The sequence below is a fragment of the Phocoena phocoena genome, chromosome 6, assembly GCF_963924675.1.
Source record: "Phocoena phocoena chromosome 6, mPhoPho1.1, whole genome shotgun sequence".
Classification (NCBI taxonomy): Eukaryota; Metazoa; Chordata; class Mammalia; order Artiodactyla; family Phocoenidae; genus Phocoena; species Phocoena phocoena.
The window spans coordinates 58,974,152-58,990,125 of record NC_089224.1 but is presented as its reverse complement, the minus strand read 5'-3'; the positions used below and the strand labels follow the sequence as shown (position 1 = coordinate 58,990,125).

At 43.6% G+C, this 15,974-nt stretch overlaps 1 protein-coding gene across 1 annotated transcript in view; it reads right to left on the bottom strand.

Moving 5' to 3' along the window:
• Window positions 1-15,974, bottom strand: part of GLDC (glycine decarboxylase) — a 99,683-nt gene that overhangs the window by 7,939 nt on the left and 75,770 nt on the right. The window contains exons 19-21 of the mRNA XM_065878897.1: window positions 10,584-10,696; window positions 9,150-9,291; window positions 6,651-6,762 (exon numbers count right to left, since the gene is read on the bottom strand). Coding sequence (XP_065734969.1) covers window positions 6,651-6,762; window positions 9,150-9,291; window positions 10,584-10,696 — 367 coding nt within the window. The remainder of the gene's footprint in view (window positions 1-6,650; window positions 6,763-9,149; window positions 9,292-10,583; window positions 10,697-15,974) is intronic.

Below are 15,974 nucleotides of genomic sequence, written 5' to 3'. Positions count from 1 at the left end.
TGCAGAGGCCCTGCCACAGCCAAGTGGTTTGGGAAGAGCTCCATTTTCAAAATGAGGTTCAGATGTTCTTTTCTAAGTCCATATTCTAATACGTTCAAATGGAAACTGTAGTGGGATTTCGGCATCTCTCTCTCTCTCTCTCTACTTGAGGCTGAAAAGGGGTGAAATTTAAACTTGGTTGTTCTTGGAGGCCAGATCCCAAGATGTTCATCTTTGTTTGCAGTTTTTAAGGAGAAAAAATATACAAATATATGGCATATGGTGAGTCAGAGTAATCTGAAGTAGAAATTGTATAAACTGATCAGTGCAAGTTTTAATTTTCAGTGAGTATGTGTTTCCTCTGGGCCTAACCATGACTATAGCTGAGAGTCTGAAAGGGTAAGTTGAAGGAGCAAGGAAAGAAGAGGGGTCGGGGGGATGATGGAAGAGCAAAAGAAAAGTGGCTTGGCTCTAGACAGTATGGTACTGGCACAACAACAGAAATATAGATCAGTGGTACAGGATAGAAAGCCCAGAGATAAGCCACACACCTGTGGTCACCTGATCTATGACAAAGGAGGCCAGAATATACAATGGAGCACAGACGGCCTCTTCAATAAGTGGTGCTGGGAAAACTGGACAGCTACATGTAAGAGAATGAAATTAGAACACTCCCTAACACCATACACAAAAATAAACTCAAAATGGATTAAAGACCTAAATGTAAGGCCAGACACTATAAAACGCTAAGAGGAAAACATAGGCAGAACACTCTATGACATAAATCACAGCAAGATCTTTTTTGACCACCTCCTAGAGAAATGGAAATAAAACCAAAAATAAACAAGTGGGACCTCATGAAACTTAAAAGCTTTTGCACAGCAAAGGAAACCATAAACAAGACCAAAAGACAACCCTCAGAATGGGAGAAAATATTTGCAAATGAAGCAACTGACAAAGGATTAATCTCCAAAATATACAAACAGCTCATGCAGCTCAATATCAAAAAAAAACAACCCAATCAAAAAATGGGCAGAAGACCTAAACAGACATTTCTCCAAAGAAAATATACAGATGGTCAACAAACATTTGAAAAGATGCTCAACATCACTAATTATTAGAGAAATGCAAGTCAAAACTACAATGAGGTATCACCTCACACCAGTCAGAATGGCCATCATCCACAAACAATAAATGCTGGAGAGGGTGTGGAGAAAAGGGAACCCTCATGCATTGTTGGTGGGAATGTAAATTGATACAGCCACTATGGAGAACAGTATGGAGGTTCCTTAAAAACTAAAAATAGAACTATCATCTAGCAATTCCACTCTTGGGTATGTATCTGGAAAAGATTAAAAATTAATTCAAAAAGATATATGTACCCCAATGTTCATTGCAGCACTATTTACAATAGCCAGGACATGGAAGCAATCTAAATGTCCATCAACAGACGTATGGTTAAAGAAGATGTGGGGCTTCCCTGGTGGCGCAGTGGTTGAGAGTCTGCCTGCTGATGCAGGGGACACGGGTTCGTGCCCCGGTCCGAGAGGATCCCACATGCCGCGGAGAGGCTGGGCCCGTGAGCCATGGCCGCTGAGCCTGCACGTCCGGAGCCTGTGCTCTGCAGCAGGAGAGGCCACAGCAGTGAGAGGCCCACGTACCGCCAAAAAAAAAAAAAGGAAAAAGGAAGATGTGGTACGTATATACAGTGGAATATTACTCAGCCATAAAAAGGATCGAAATTGGGTCATTTATAGAAACATGGATGGACCTACAGACTGTCATACAGAGTGAAGTAAGTCAGATATCGTATATTAACACATATATGTGGAATATGAAAAAAACTGGTATAGACAATCTTATTTACAAAGCAGAATAGAGACACAGACATAGAGAACAAACGTATGGATACTAAGGAGTAAGGGGGGGGATGAATTGGGAGATTGGGATTGACATATATACACTACTAAGTGTAAAATTGATAACTAATGAGAACTTTGTCTAGCACAGGGAACTCTATGCTCCCTGTGGGAAGGAAATCCAAAAAAGAGGGGATATATATATATATATATATTGCTGATTCACTTTGCTGTACAGAAGAAACTAACACAGATTTGTAAAGCAACTATACCCCAATTAAAAAAAAAAAAGAAAGAAAGCGGCTTGGCTCTAAGCTTGGAACATCTCCCCTCTCCGCCCCTCATGTGTTAATTATCTTACAAGGCTGAAGATGACATGGGAAAGTGCTACAGAAAGATAAGGCTTCCCAAAACCCTCCTTGAGAGCAGGCACCGAAACCTTCTTATCCTGCATCCTCAGAGTGAGTGCCTAGAAATAAATGGAACTTACTAGCTAACTAGAAAGCTTGGGTGGGCAATCAACACTCGGTCAAGCTTTTCATTTGCAACCCAGGGACCACAACTAACAGCATCAAGACTCCTGTTTCCCTGGGAATGAGGTCAAGTAGGTGGGCCACCCCCCTCTAGCCTCAGGAGGTCACTTCCCAGCCAGGGATGTGAGGGTCCAGCCTCTAAGGCCCATGTCCACCTGCCCATAAAGGCCACCGGGAAACCTCTCAGGGACAGGAATTTCCAGGCAGAGTTAGGTTTGCCTAAGGTCAAAAAGAGATAAGCATTTAAGAAATTAAAACGTAAATAAAACACTGGGCTACTAACAAAATGGCCTATCCACTGATGGGAACTCTACTTGGGTCAAACAGTGAGCCTAGCCTCCCACAAGAGCAGACACCTGTGAATTTTTTCAGTTCCTCCTTTAAAAACACCTCACCCTACCTGAGGTAATTCCTTTCCTTATCCTAGCAGAATAAATACTACTGCTGCTTCCCCATCCCAATTCTTGGCTATCACTTCCTTGTTTCACAAAACCCTAAGCCTCAACAAGTTTCGCTGGTATTTTCAAATCTCTCAAAGAAATGGTTCATAAAGGGAAGCCTGGAGTTCATTAAAATTATTGCCTCACAGTCGTCCGTGATTCCAGTCTTATTTAGAGCTGGTAAATATGATTAAGATGAGTAACGTCTTCTAATATTGCCATTAGACATTTTGGAATACAATGTGTTTATTAAGAACATTTCTATTTTCGGCTCTCAGGAGGTACGGTGATCATTCTTTTTTAGACCCTAAAATACTAAGCCTCCGATTGTATAATGAATGTGTTTACCAGACCAAACACGAGACAATATTTGGTTTCATGAACTTTGGGATTGGGTGAGAAAGCCTGTAATCACCAATCTCTTTCTGCTTGGGATGAGAAATACAATTCATTATTTAATTCTTGGATAAAATGGAAACAAATGGAAATTTCATCCATCTTTCTGTGTTGCGAATCTCCTGGGACAGTCTCTGCCCGAACCAGTCACGTGATGCCAAGCACACGGCAGGCACCTGAGCCACAGGTACTCATTCACTTTCCTCTCCTGGAGTGCCATGCATCCCCATGCGGTCCACACCACATTCGTTCTTGCTCTAAAGAACTCAGGCTTGCATCTCACAGCTCTGTGAGCACACTAAAAACCACTGAAATTCAGTGGGTGATGTGTATGGTATGTGAATCCTATCTCAATGAAGTTGTTAAATAGACTTAATCCTAAGGAAGTATTAAATAAAAAATAACAATTAGAAGAAAAAAAACCCTAAACCTTGTAAATTAAAGCAAAAAGATGATTTTCACCCATCAAATTGGCAAAGACATTTTGGGTTTGGTTTGTGTTGCTTTCCCAGCCCGGCACTTGGTGCTCTCTGGGCCCTAATGCGATGGTCACTCGTATGCTCTTAGAATGAAATCAATTGCTATTGTCTCTGAGGGGAAATAAGGCCATACATTTCAAGAACTTAAATGCATTCAGATCCTCTGAGATAACTTCTCTTCTACAACTCTAACCTGCGGAAATAGTCAAGGACGTTTAAAGAAAAAATCTAGGTAAAAGATATTCATTGCAGCATTGTTACAAATGCAAATAACATGGTGGGCAGGAGGCGGGCGCGGGAGGGGGACCCCTACAATTACTTAAATCATGGTATATATGATAGAATCGATGTAGCAACCTTCAAAGCACCTTTAATGACGAGGGAAATAATCGCAATATAAAATAAAGTTAAAAAACAGGATACACACTGTGTTTATAATATGATCTCAATTGTCTAAAAGTAAGGTGGGAAGGAATACAGCAGAATATTCAGTGGTTATGTCTGCTTGATGGAACCATGGATCACTTACATTTTCCTCCTCAAACTTTTTTTTTTTTGCCTTCACCCGCAGCTCCCCTCCCCCTCCTCAAACTTTTTTATTGTCCAAATGTTCTATGTTGAGCATATGTACATGACTTATATAATCAGACAAAACCAATACTGATGCTAATCCTGAAGGCCAATACATAAGCAGGATGCATCTCACAGCACAGGAGCTATATTTGAATTAATTAGTAGCTCTTGTAGCTTCTTTCATACCCAACAAAAGCATTTCATTGTGTTGCTTAGTGACATATTGCCCACAACTTTCTTTCCTGCTCTCTGGGGAGCATTGTTAACCAGAGCTCCCGATTATTTAGTTCTTTTCTATTTTCAAACTCCAGAACCACCCTTTTGGATACATATTTACAAAGCAAGATGAGCCTTTAAATTAAAGATCACAGGTGGAGATGCACACTTCCCTGGGCTGGAGACACTAAGAGCCAAAGAGTGGCCTCGTACCCGTGGCCCTGGGTCTGGGCACTGGTTACTGACAGCTCTCTGCTATCTCTGCCCCAAGCTCAAGACCCGTGGCTCCCTGGTCTCAGATTCTGTGCCCACAGCCCATGCGCCGCCTGTCCACCTGACTCTTAGCGCCACCCTCCCACCACCTCCAGGTTGACTTGACTCCCCCCCTCCTATTATTCCCTCTATTGTAGCTTCACTCTCCCCTCTTCACAGCCTCTTCCCTGGCAGCTTAAAATCATCTTGTTCTCTTATTTAAAAACAAACAAAGCTGGGCTTCCCTGGTGGCGCAGTGGTTGAGAGTCCGCCTGCCGATGCAGGGGACGCGGGTTTGTGCCCCGGTCTGGGAAGATCCCACATGCCGCGGAGCGGCTGGGCCCGTGAGCCATGGCCGCTGAGCCTGCGCGTCCGGAGCCTGTGCTCCGCAACGGGAGAGGCCACAGCGGTGAGAGGCCCGTGTACCGCAAAAAAAAAACAAAACAAAGCTGCATCCTATTGAAGCAGCTCCTGTCCCCCTTCACCACCAAACCCCCCAAACCATGAAAGCGTCTCCCTTCTCCCAACCTCAGCCTACTTCTCAGCCCATTTCCATCTAGCATCTACCGCACGGTTGGGCCCTAAAGGCTTCCTAATTGTGAAAGGTAATGGTGCTTTTTAAGACTCATGAGACCTGAGTCTTTTTAAGCCACCTGCTCTTCAGCCTGTCCCTCCATGTCACGTAAGAGCACCCACATGTGTGTCAGCTGACACGTGCGTGTTGTGCTGACACGATGCCAGGGACCGAGGCAGCCACAGCCTCCGCCGGGCAGGAGCTCAACGTCTGCAGGAGACAGCCAGATGATAAACGGAGTGGGAGAATCCTCCGCGGAGGAGGGAGCCAAGAGGAGCAGTTCTCACCACCGGGAAAGGAAAGGGCAGCCTCAGGGAGGAGGTGGGGCCAGAGCAGAGGCAGGAAGGACAGGCGCCATGACAAACGCTGGGGGTTGGGAAGGGGGGCATCTAAAGCTGCCTCGGCACAGAGCCCCCCTCACCAGATGCCACTTTTCCGCACCCACTCCATGTAGCCATCTGCTTCAGGGGTTTTGCTCTGGCTTCTCAACACTGTTTCCTTGGGTCCCACCAATTCCAAGAGCCTGCTCTCAGATCCTGTGCCCAGAGCCATATCTCTGCAAGTCTACCTGCTCCAGCCTCTCCCATCACTTCCAGGGAGAGCTTGTTCCTCCATCTCTTACTCCCTCTAAGAGGGAGGGTATACCTAACATTTCTTCACTCTCAACTAATTAGTAACTAACTCCCCTGATTCTCCTTCTAACAGCATGTTCATCTCCTACTGTCTTAATGATATTAACATCCTCTTAATCCTGTCATTACCCTGCTCAGAAACCCTCCTGGCCCAACTGTAGAGTCCAGAGCCTTCCAAGGCCTTCAAAGCCCCATGCTACCTCTCCAGCCTCAACTTCATCTGCTCCCTTTCCTCCTATCCCATCCTTCAACCCACCCAACACTCCTGCCACCCAGACAACTCCTTTCTCTCCGGCTTGCTCCTGTATCTCTGTTTACTGGGGTTCTGCTACTCTTCCTTTCAGGCTTATCTCAAATGGCTCCTCCCAGAAGGCTCTCCCAACTGTTCTGCCCTGCCTCTGCCCAGTCTGAATTACTCCACTCATTCCCATGGAACTGGAGGAGGTAATGAGTGCATGGTATTTATGTATACGTCTCTCAGTGGTGTGGGCTCCGTGTTGGCGTGCGCTTCAGAGACTAAGTGCATGGCAGAGCCTTGCAAATAGTGATATCCTGTTTACTAAACTGAAGTGCTTTCCAGTAACTCTAGGCTTTTCTCTGGTCTGTGCTAAGAAACAGAAGTTCCCCACCCTCTTCTGAAAGCCTCATCCACTAGGCCAAACTTGGTTTGGCCAAGGAAGAAAACCAAGGTGAATACAGACTAAAGTTCATACTTGCCTCTTGCACCCCGGAAAAGGACTCTGTAGTGTTTTTCTAATCTCTTGGCCATGTAGTTGGCATTTAATATAGCAATTTCTGTGGCCTGTTTAAGGCCCTTGCCTCCCATCATCTGCAACAGAGGGAAAAAGAGCCATCAACCACAGAACAGGGAAACCCAATGGACACTAACCAAAGATATCCCCAGATAAATCCCACTCACAAAGGAAATCAGCCTACCATCGCTCTCTGGATTGCAGATGAGTGAAATATCCTAACAAGGATATCTGTCAATCCTCTCTAAGCCTGAAATAATTTTTGGTTTTCTCCTTTGAACAGTAATTTTATGCTTCTTATTGTAGTTATAAAGCTTAGAACAGGGCAAAACTAACTGCTGACTATTGTGTTATCTACTGAAGAAAAAGAATTGTTTTTAGGGAGGTTTTGTTTGGTTGTTCATTGTGAATTTGAGATGCCTTGATAATTGCCAGGAATCTCATGGGATCTTGGCCAAAATCCCCACTGAATCCGTTTTGTATGGTTTGTCTTCCAATTGTCCATATTTGAGGCCTTTCTGTTTAACAACTGCCAGGTTCAATCTTATTCTTTTCTGGTGGTTCATAAGTCCCTGTGATTATATGGGGTGAATGCCATTAGCAGCAAAGAGCTCAAAACCAGGACTGCACCAATTTTTACTCACTACTTTCTTCCCAGAACACCTCATATGATGGAGGCTTGATGTATATTAATACATAACTAACGTAAAGCAAATGAGAAAGCACCAAGTAAAAGGGCAGTGACGCCGAAGTCCAAAGTAAGGAGAGGACACATTTTGGTCAAAGAAGGGTTCCTAGGGTAAGAGTTAGAACTTGAGTGGAAACTTGAAAATGGGTAGAATTTGGATAGACAAAGAGAAAGGGGACGACACTCCAAGTGAGAAGAATGGCAGAAACAAAGGTAGGGAATGGAAGGCACATGGCTGCAGCTTGGGAGGTGCTGTAGAGCCAGGTAGGCTGTGACTACCTCTCACAAGCCTCAAACCCTTGCTGGGAAGGACCTGGACTTGGTTCAGCCAGCCACTGCCTCTCGGCCTGTGCATCAGAGTCTCTGAGCAGCTTGATGGCCCAAGCGCGGACCTGCATATGCTGAATTTGATTCTCTCTGGGATGGGCCCTAGGCAAGTGCATTTAGCAAGAATCCCCTAAGGATTTTGTGCAGGCTAGGCTAGGGAGATCCAGCAGCAGAGGCAAAGGGAAGCGAGGAGAGGATGGAGAGCCCTGGCGGGAATCTAGCAGTCCTGTAGGGAGGCTCCAAGAGGGACTGCAGCAGGGAGAGAAGATAATTCTAGAGTCCAGGTGATAAGTAACAACAGCCTGAAATAAAGAAAGGGCCCAAGGTCAGAGGGGTGGCTTAAACCCTACTTTATTTATTTCATTTTTAAACTGAGGCTCTCTCTGGTGTTCCTGGCATATGGCCAAACCAGCCTTGGGGCATTTATTTTCTCTACACGATTCATCTCCAGCCCAAATAACATTCCATAACAAATAACTCAGGTTTGTAGAGACCAAAAGGAAGCTGTAAATTAGATTCTGTTTGCAAAGAAGCAGACCTTTATGATGATTGTTTTTGTTTTTACTACTTGCAAACTAACTCGAGTATCATTTCAAAAAGCAGGTTTTAGTCTCTGGGGTACAGAATTGTTGTTCCAGCTTCCCAGAAAGTTTTCATTAAGAATCATAAATGCGACACTGTTCAAGAATAACAACCAGCCCAAAGAGTCATCTGGTGTTATTTGCATAGCTGAGTTAGGGGTTTATTTCACCAGAAGCCTCCCTTCCTCTAAGGAGGGGAGCCAGTTGGGGAAGGCTGCTCTAATTAGCGGCTGAAGAAGTGCTCCTATCCAATGCACGGTCTTCTTAGCCCAGGAGGTAGGTAGGACAGTTTGAACAAGAGCTGTATAAAATAAACTCCAGCCATAGTGTTTCTTGGAAAAACACAAAGGAAGGAAGCCTGTTCTCCGACAAAGTCTAATTACCCCCGAGAGTATAGTTCCACAGGCCCTAAAGGGCAAAGAGCTTTGGGAAACCACCACATAAGCAAATTTCTGCTATTTTCATCTTATCCTCCAGGCTCCCAAGAAATATAAAGTGAGATGTATTCCTAAAATTTATCCCAGGATCTCAACCAAGTGTAATAATTAGTATGTGCACTGTTTTTCACTTGCGAGGGGCTGTACAAATCCTACAGGAAACCAAATGACGTGGCCAGAACATCTATATGACTCATGGTACTTAACTCTGTCTGGAAAAATATATCTGGCATGTCAATTCCTCTGGTGTTAAACCCACTATGAGAACCCAAAGGAAAACAGCCTGATGAAGAAGAGACAAAATGAGTTTTAGCTGATCTCTTTAGGAAGGTTTCTCCACTCAAGTCAGCAATTTTCAAGTCTGCAGTCTCAGTTCCCCACCCACACATCACACCCCCCCCACCCCTCTAACACACATCCATAGGCCTCACCTTAATATAAGCCCATGAAATGGGCAAGATGGAACTGGAGCCCCATGGGGCCGCGCTGACGGTACCCAAAGGCCGGGCATCTTCGCTTGGCTTTACCGAAATGATGGGATGATTAGGCAGAAAAGGGACAAGATGCTTCTTCCTGTATTGTTTTTTTAAATACAAATTTAGAAGCTGTAAAAAGATCCAGTCTAACCAAACAGGCAGGTGCTGGGCCCTCTCAGGAAGCTCTATTCCTAGCAGAGGAACTCTGACATGGGAGGGACCCGGCACCTGCTAAGGGGCAGATGTTCAGGAAGTGTTCCTTCCTTCCTCCTCTGCTGGAGGCATGGCTCAGCAGCCATCAGCATCCCAGCAGCTCACCCAAGAACCGGGGCGGCGAATCTGGCAGAGACAAGCAGCCTGGAATAGTATACAGGGCCATGGGCTCACAAGAATGTGGTGACATCCCAGCCCTACACACCCTCTCCCTCCCAGCCACGGCTCCCACACTCTTTCCCAAGGCATCTAAGGGATATAGAAGGACGCTGCTGAGAAGCCCCGTGGGGTAACACATCAGAGGCCAGCATGTGAACATCAGCCACCCTGCCTCCCCCACAGCTGAGGCACTGGGCCTCCTTCACTTACTATAAATAATAGTAATCAAAAAGGAAAGAAGAAAAAAGCAAGGGGGCCAGGCTCGCAGCATTCCTGAAGACTGACCCCCTTTGGCACAGTTTTGGAAAAATGAAGATGCTCAGGAAATGGCTGCTCAGCACCATTTTCATGAGATGATTTGGCTTCATGGTGTAAAGTTATCAACTGCTACGAGATACTGCTTTAGTCTTATTCTGACTTCATCCAATTATTTCTAGTAATAAGGTCTGTTTCCTTCTTACTTCTCTCAGATGTAATAAGAATTCAGGCCGCAAAGCGTTCAACATCTTACACCCAATTCACTTTTTTTGGGGGGGAGGGGCATTTAAGTTCTACTCTCTTAGCAAATTTCAATTATACAATAGTGTTCTCAACTATAGTCACCGTGTTATGTGTTAGATCCTCAGGTGTAACCATCAGCTGATTTAAAAAGAAACAAAGAAAAGCTGCTTAGAAGTTTAAATTAAAGTCTGAGAGGCACTTCTAGGTGCTAATATGCCGGTTCTCAGCCATAATGCTCCGTAAAGCTCCCTATTCATCACTGTTAATAATCCTGCTCTGTCTATGCGTGACTGGGAGCTGAGTGTGGTCACACACTGTGGTTAACAAAATCTAAGTCTGTTTCTCCTTAGACAAACCCTAAAAGCACCCCTTTCACTGCTCCTCACCCAGCCCTTATAGGCCACATGTGAAGGTATCCTGACACTTGAAGACCTCGATGAGAAGAACAGAGAGTTTGAGACCCATCTTTGATTCTCAGTCTCCAAAGCCATCCTGCAACCAGGGCCCAGAACTCACACTCCGATGGGCCCCATGCCAGGGCCACCTCCGCCATGGGGAACGCAGAAGGTCTTGTGAAGATTTAGGTGTGAGACATCAGACCCAACGTCTCCAGGACGACAGATTCCCACCTACCACAAAGGGAAAGAGCCAAAAGCAAAAGTCAACAGCTCGAAGGGGTGTTCTGGAGAGGCGGCCATGCTGTTCCCCCTGAGAGGAAAGGCAGATGGAGCTGTTCACAGAAACATACTTAATACCGCAACCAGGCCGCCCCCGCCAGCATCCCTCGCCTTCCGTGTGCCCGTGGCCTTTAAACTGCCGGTTCTTCGGCTGCGGACAGGGGCGCTGAGTTTCCCGTTGGGAGGTAAAGTGGTCCCCCTTTACCTCCCAAATGCCGCAAGGAGGCAGGCCTCTGGGCACTAGGTACCCCACCCTCGCCCTACACATGCTGGTGTGAGGCCCTCCCAAGGCCAAGGAGGCGGAGCGCTTTCCCCAAGAACACAGTGAGTGGGACGCAGTGCCTGTCTCTTCTCCCTCCACAGATGAGAGAATTGAGACAAGGAAATTATATGCCCTGCTCGATATAAATACAACTGAATATAAACTTCAGGAGGCCAAAGTATATCATCTCTCTCGTTCACTCCCGTATCTTGAGCATCTAATACCGTGCCAGGCATCTGACTGCTCTGGCAGTCCTGCACCAGCCTCCCGGGCTTCCTCCCAGCACAGCCTGTGAGCGACAGCCCTTCCCTCGCACCTGACTGGGCCTCTGGGGCGAGGAGGTGCTGCACAAAAGGAAATCTGAGGCACAGGGAAGTTAACTGCCTGGTCCAAGATCACAGAACTAAGCTGTGAGACTTGAGTTGGTGTCCTTCATGCATCACATCTTCCCATCATTTAAGAAGCCACTGAGATACCTGCATATTTAGCTGTCTCCTACCTGCGGTGTGGCTGACAAGGTCTTGGTGCTCCGGCCTGGTGTCAGGCCTGAGCCTCTGAGGTGGGAAAGCCGAGCTCAGGACATTGGTACACCAGAGACCTCCCAGTCCCACATAATATCAATCAGCGACAGCTCTCCCAGAGATCTCCATCTCAGTGCTAAGACCCAGCTCCACCCAACAGCCAGGAAGCTCCAGTGCTGGATGCCCATGCCAATGAACTAGCAAGACAGGAACACAAGCCACCCATTAGCTAAGAGGCTGCCTAAAATCATACTAAGTTCACAGACACCCCAAGACACATTACCGGACACGGCCCTGCCCACCAGAAAGACAAGATCCAGCCCCACCCACCAGAACACAGGCACCAGTCCCCTCCACCAGGAAGCCTACACCAGCCACTGAACCAACCTCACCCACTGGGGGCAGACACCAAAAACAATGGGAACTATGAACCTACAGCCTGCGAAAAGGAGACCCCAAACACAGTAAGTTAAGCAAAATGAGAAGACAGAGAAATATGCAGATGAAGGAGCAAGGTAAAAACCCACCAGAACAAACAAATGAAGAGGAAATAGGCAGTCTACCTGAAAAAGAATTCAGAGGAATGATACTAAAGGGGATCCAAAATCTTGGAAATAGAATGGAGAAAATACAAGAAATGTTTAACAAGGACCCAGAAGAACTAAAGAGCAAACAAACAATGATGAACAACACACCAAATGAAATTTAAAATTCTCTAGAAGGAATCAATAGCAGAATAACTGAGGCAGAAGAACGGAGGAATGACCTGGAAGATAAAATAGTGTAAATAACTACTGCAGAGCAGAATAAAGAAAAAAGAATGAAAAGAATTCAGGACAGTCTCAGAGACCTCTGGGACAACATTAAACACACCAACATTCGAATTATAGGGGTCCCAGAAAAAGAGAAAAAGAAAGGGACTGAGAAAATAACCGAAGAGATTATAGTTGAAAACTTCCCTAACATGGGAAAGGAAATAGTCAATCAAGGCCAGGAAGCACAGAGAGTCCCATACAGGAAAAATACAAAGAGAGATACGCCAAGACACATATTAATCAAACCAACAAAAATTAAATACAAAGAAAAAACATTACAAGCAGCAAGGGAAAATCAACAAAAAACATACAAGGGAATCCCTATGAGGTTAACAGCTGATCTTTCAGCAGAAACTCTGCAAGCCAGAAGGGAGTGGCAGGACATACTTAAACTGATGAAAGGGAAAAACCTAAAACCAAGATTACTCTACCTAGCAAGGATCTCATTCAGATTCGACGGAGAAATTAAAACTTTTACAGACAAGCAAAAGCTAAGAGAATTCAGACCACTAAACCAGCTTTACAACAAATGCTAAAGGAACTTCTCTAGGCAGGAAACACAGGAGAAGAAAAAGACCTACAATAACAAACCCAACACAATTAAGAAAATGGTAATAGGAACATACATATCGATAATTACCTTAAATGTAAATGGTTTAATGCTCCAACCAAAAGACACAGACTGGCTGAATGGATACAAAAACAAGACCTGTATATATGCTGTCTACAAGAGACCCACTTCAGACCTAGGGACACATACAGACTGAAAGTGAGGGGATGGAAAAAGATATTCCATGCAAATGGAAATCAAAAGAAAGCTGGAGTAGCAATTCTCATATCAGACAAAATAGACTTGAAAGTAAAAACTATTAGAAGAGACATAGAAGGACACTACATAATGACCAAGGGATTGATCCAAGAAGAAGATATAACAATTGTAAATATTTATGCACCCAACATAGGAGCACCTCAATACATAAGGCAAATACTAACAGCCATAAAAGGGGAAATCAACAGTAACACATTCATAGTAGGGGACTTTAACACCCTACTTTCACCAATGGACAGATCATCCAAAATGAAAATAAATAAGGAAATGCAAGCTTTAAATGATACATTAAACAAGATGGACTTAATTGATATTTATAGGACATTCCATCCAAAAACAACAGAATACACATTTTTCTCAAGTGCTCATGGAACATTCTCCAGGATAGATCATATCTTGGGTCACAAATCAAGCCTTCATAAATTTAAGAAAATTGAAATTGTATCAAGTATCTTCTCCGACCACAACGCTATGAGACTAGATATCAATTACAGGAAAAGATCTGTAAAAAATACAAACACATGGAGGCTAAACAATACACTACTTAATAACGAAGTGATCACTGAAGAAATCAAAAAGGAAATGAAAACATACCTAGAAACAAATGACAATGGAGACATGATGACCCAAAACCTATGGGATGCAGCAAAAGCAGTTCTAAGAGGGAAGTTTATAGCAATACAATCCTACCTTAAGAAACAGAAAACATCTCAAATAAACAACCTAACCTTGCACCTAAAGCAATTAGAGAAAGAAGAACAAAAAAACCCGAAAGTTAGCAGAAGGAAAGAAATCATAAAAATCAGATCAGAAATAAATGAAAAAGAAATGAAGGAAATGATAGCAAATATCAATAAAACTAAAAGCTGGTTCTTTGAGAAGATAAACAAAATTGATAAACCATTAGCCAGACTCATCAAGAAAAAAAGGGAGAAGACTCAAATCAATAGAATTAGAAATGAAAAAGCAGATGTAACAACTGACACTGCAGAAATACAAAAGATCATGAGAGATTACTGCAAGCAACTCTATGCCAATAAAATGGACAACCTGGAAGGAATGGACAAATTCTTAGAAAGGCACAACCTGCCAAGACTGAAACAGGAAGAAATAAAAATTATGAACAGACCAATCACAAGCACTGAAACTGAAACTGTGATTAAAAATCTTCCAACAAACAAGAGCCCAGGACCAGATGCCTTCACAGGCGAATTCTACCAAACATTTAGAGAAGAGCTAACACCTATCCTTCTCAAACTCTTCCAAAATATAGCAGAGGAAGGAACACTCCCAAACTCATTCTACAAGGCCACCATCACCCTGATACCAAAACCAGACAAGGATGACACAAAGAAAGAAAACTACAGGCCAATATCACTGATGAACACAGATGCAAAAAGCCTCAACAAAATACTAGCAAACAGAATCCAACAGCACATTAAAAGGATCATACACCATGATCAAGTGGGGTTTATTCCAGGAATGCAAGGATTCTTCAATATACGCAAATCAATCAATATGATAAACCATATTAACAAACTGAAGGAGAAAAACCATATGATTATCTCAGTAGATGCAGAGAAAGCTTTCAACAAAATTCAACACCCATTTATGATAAAAACCCTGCAGAAAGTAGGCATACAGGTAACTTTCCTCAACATAATAAAGGCCATATATGACAAACCCACAGCCAACATCGTCCACAATGGTGAAAAACTGAACGCATTTCCACTAAGATCAGGAACATGACAAGGTTGCCCACTCTCACCACTCTTATTCAACATAGTTTTGGAACTTTTAGCCACAGCAATCAGGTAAGAAAAGGAAATAACAGGAATCCAAATTGGAAAAGAAAAAGTAAAGCTGTCACTGTTTGCAAATGACATGATACTATACATAGAGAATCCTAAAGATGCTACCAGAAAACTACTAGACCTAATCAATGAATATGGTAAAGTAGCAGGATACAAAATCAATGCACAGAAATCTATGGCATTCCTGTACACTAATGATGAAAAATCTGAAAGTGGAATCAAGAAAACACTCCCATTTACCATTGCAACAAAAAGAATAAAACATCTAGGAATAAACCTACCTAAGGAGACAAAAGACCTGAATGCAGAAAATTATAAGACACTGATGAAAGAAATTAAAGATGATACAAATAGATGGAGAGATATACCATGTTCTTGGATTGGAATAATCAACACTGTGAAAATGACTCTACCCCAAAGCAATCTACAGATTCAATGCAATCCCTATCAAACAACCACTGGCATTTTTCACAGAACTAGAACAAAAATTTCACAATTTGTATGGAAACGCAAAAGACCCCGAATAGCCAAAGCAATCTTGAGAACGAAAAACGGAGCTGGAGGAATCAGGCTCCCTGACTTCAGACTATACGACAAAGCTACAGTAATCAAGACAGTATGGCACTGGCACAAAAACAGAAAGATAGATCAATGGAACAGGATAGAAAGCCCAGAGATAAACCCACGCACATATGGTCACCTTATCTTTGATAAAGGAGGCAGGAATGTAGAGTGGAGAAAGGACAGCCTCTTCAATAAGTGGTGCTGGGAAAACTGGACAGGTACATGGAAAAGTATGAGATTAGATCACTCCCTAACACCATACATAAAAATAAGCTCAAAATGGATTAAAGAGCTAAATGTAAGGCCAGAAACTATCAAACTCTTAGAGGAAAACATAGGCAGAACACTCTATGACATAAATCACAGCAAGATCCTTTTTGACCCACCTCCTAGAGAAATGGAAATGAAAACAAAAATAAACAAAT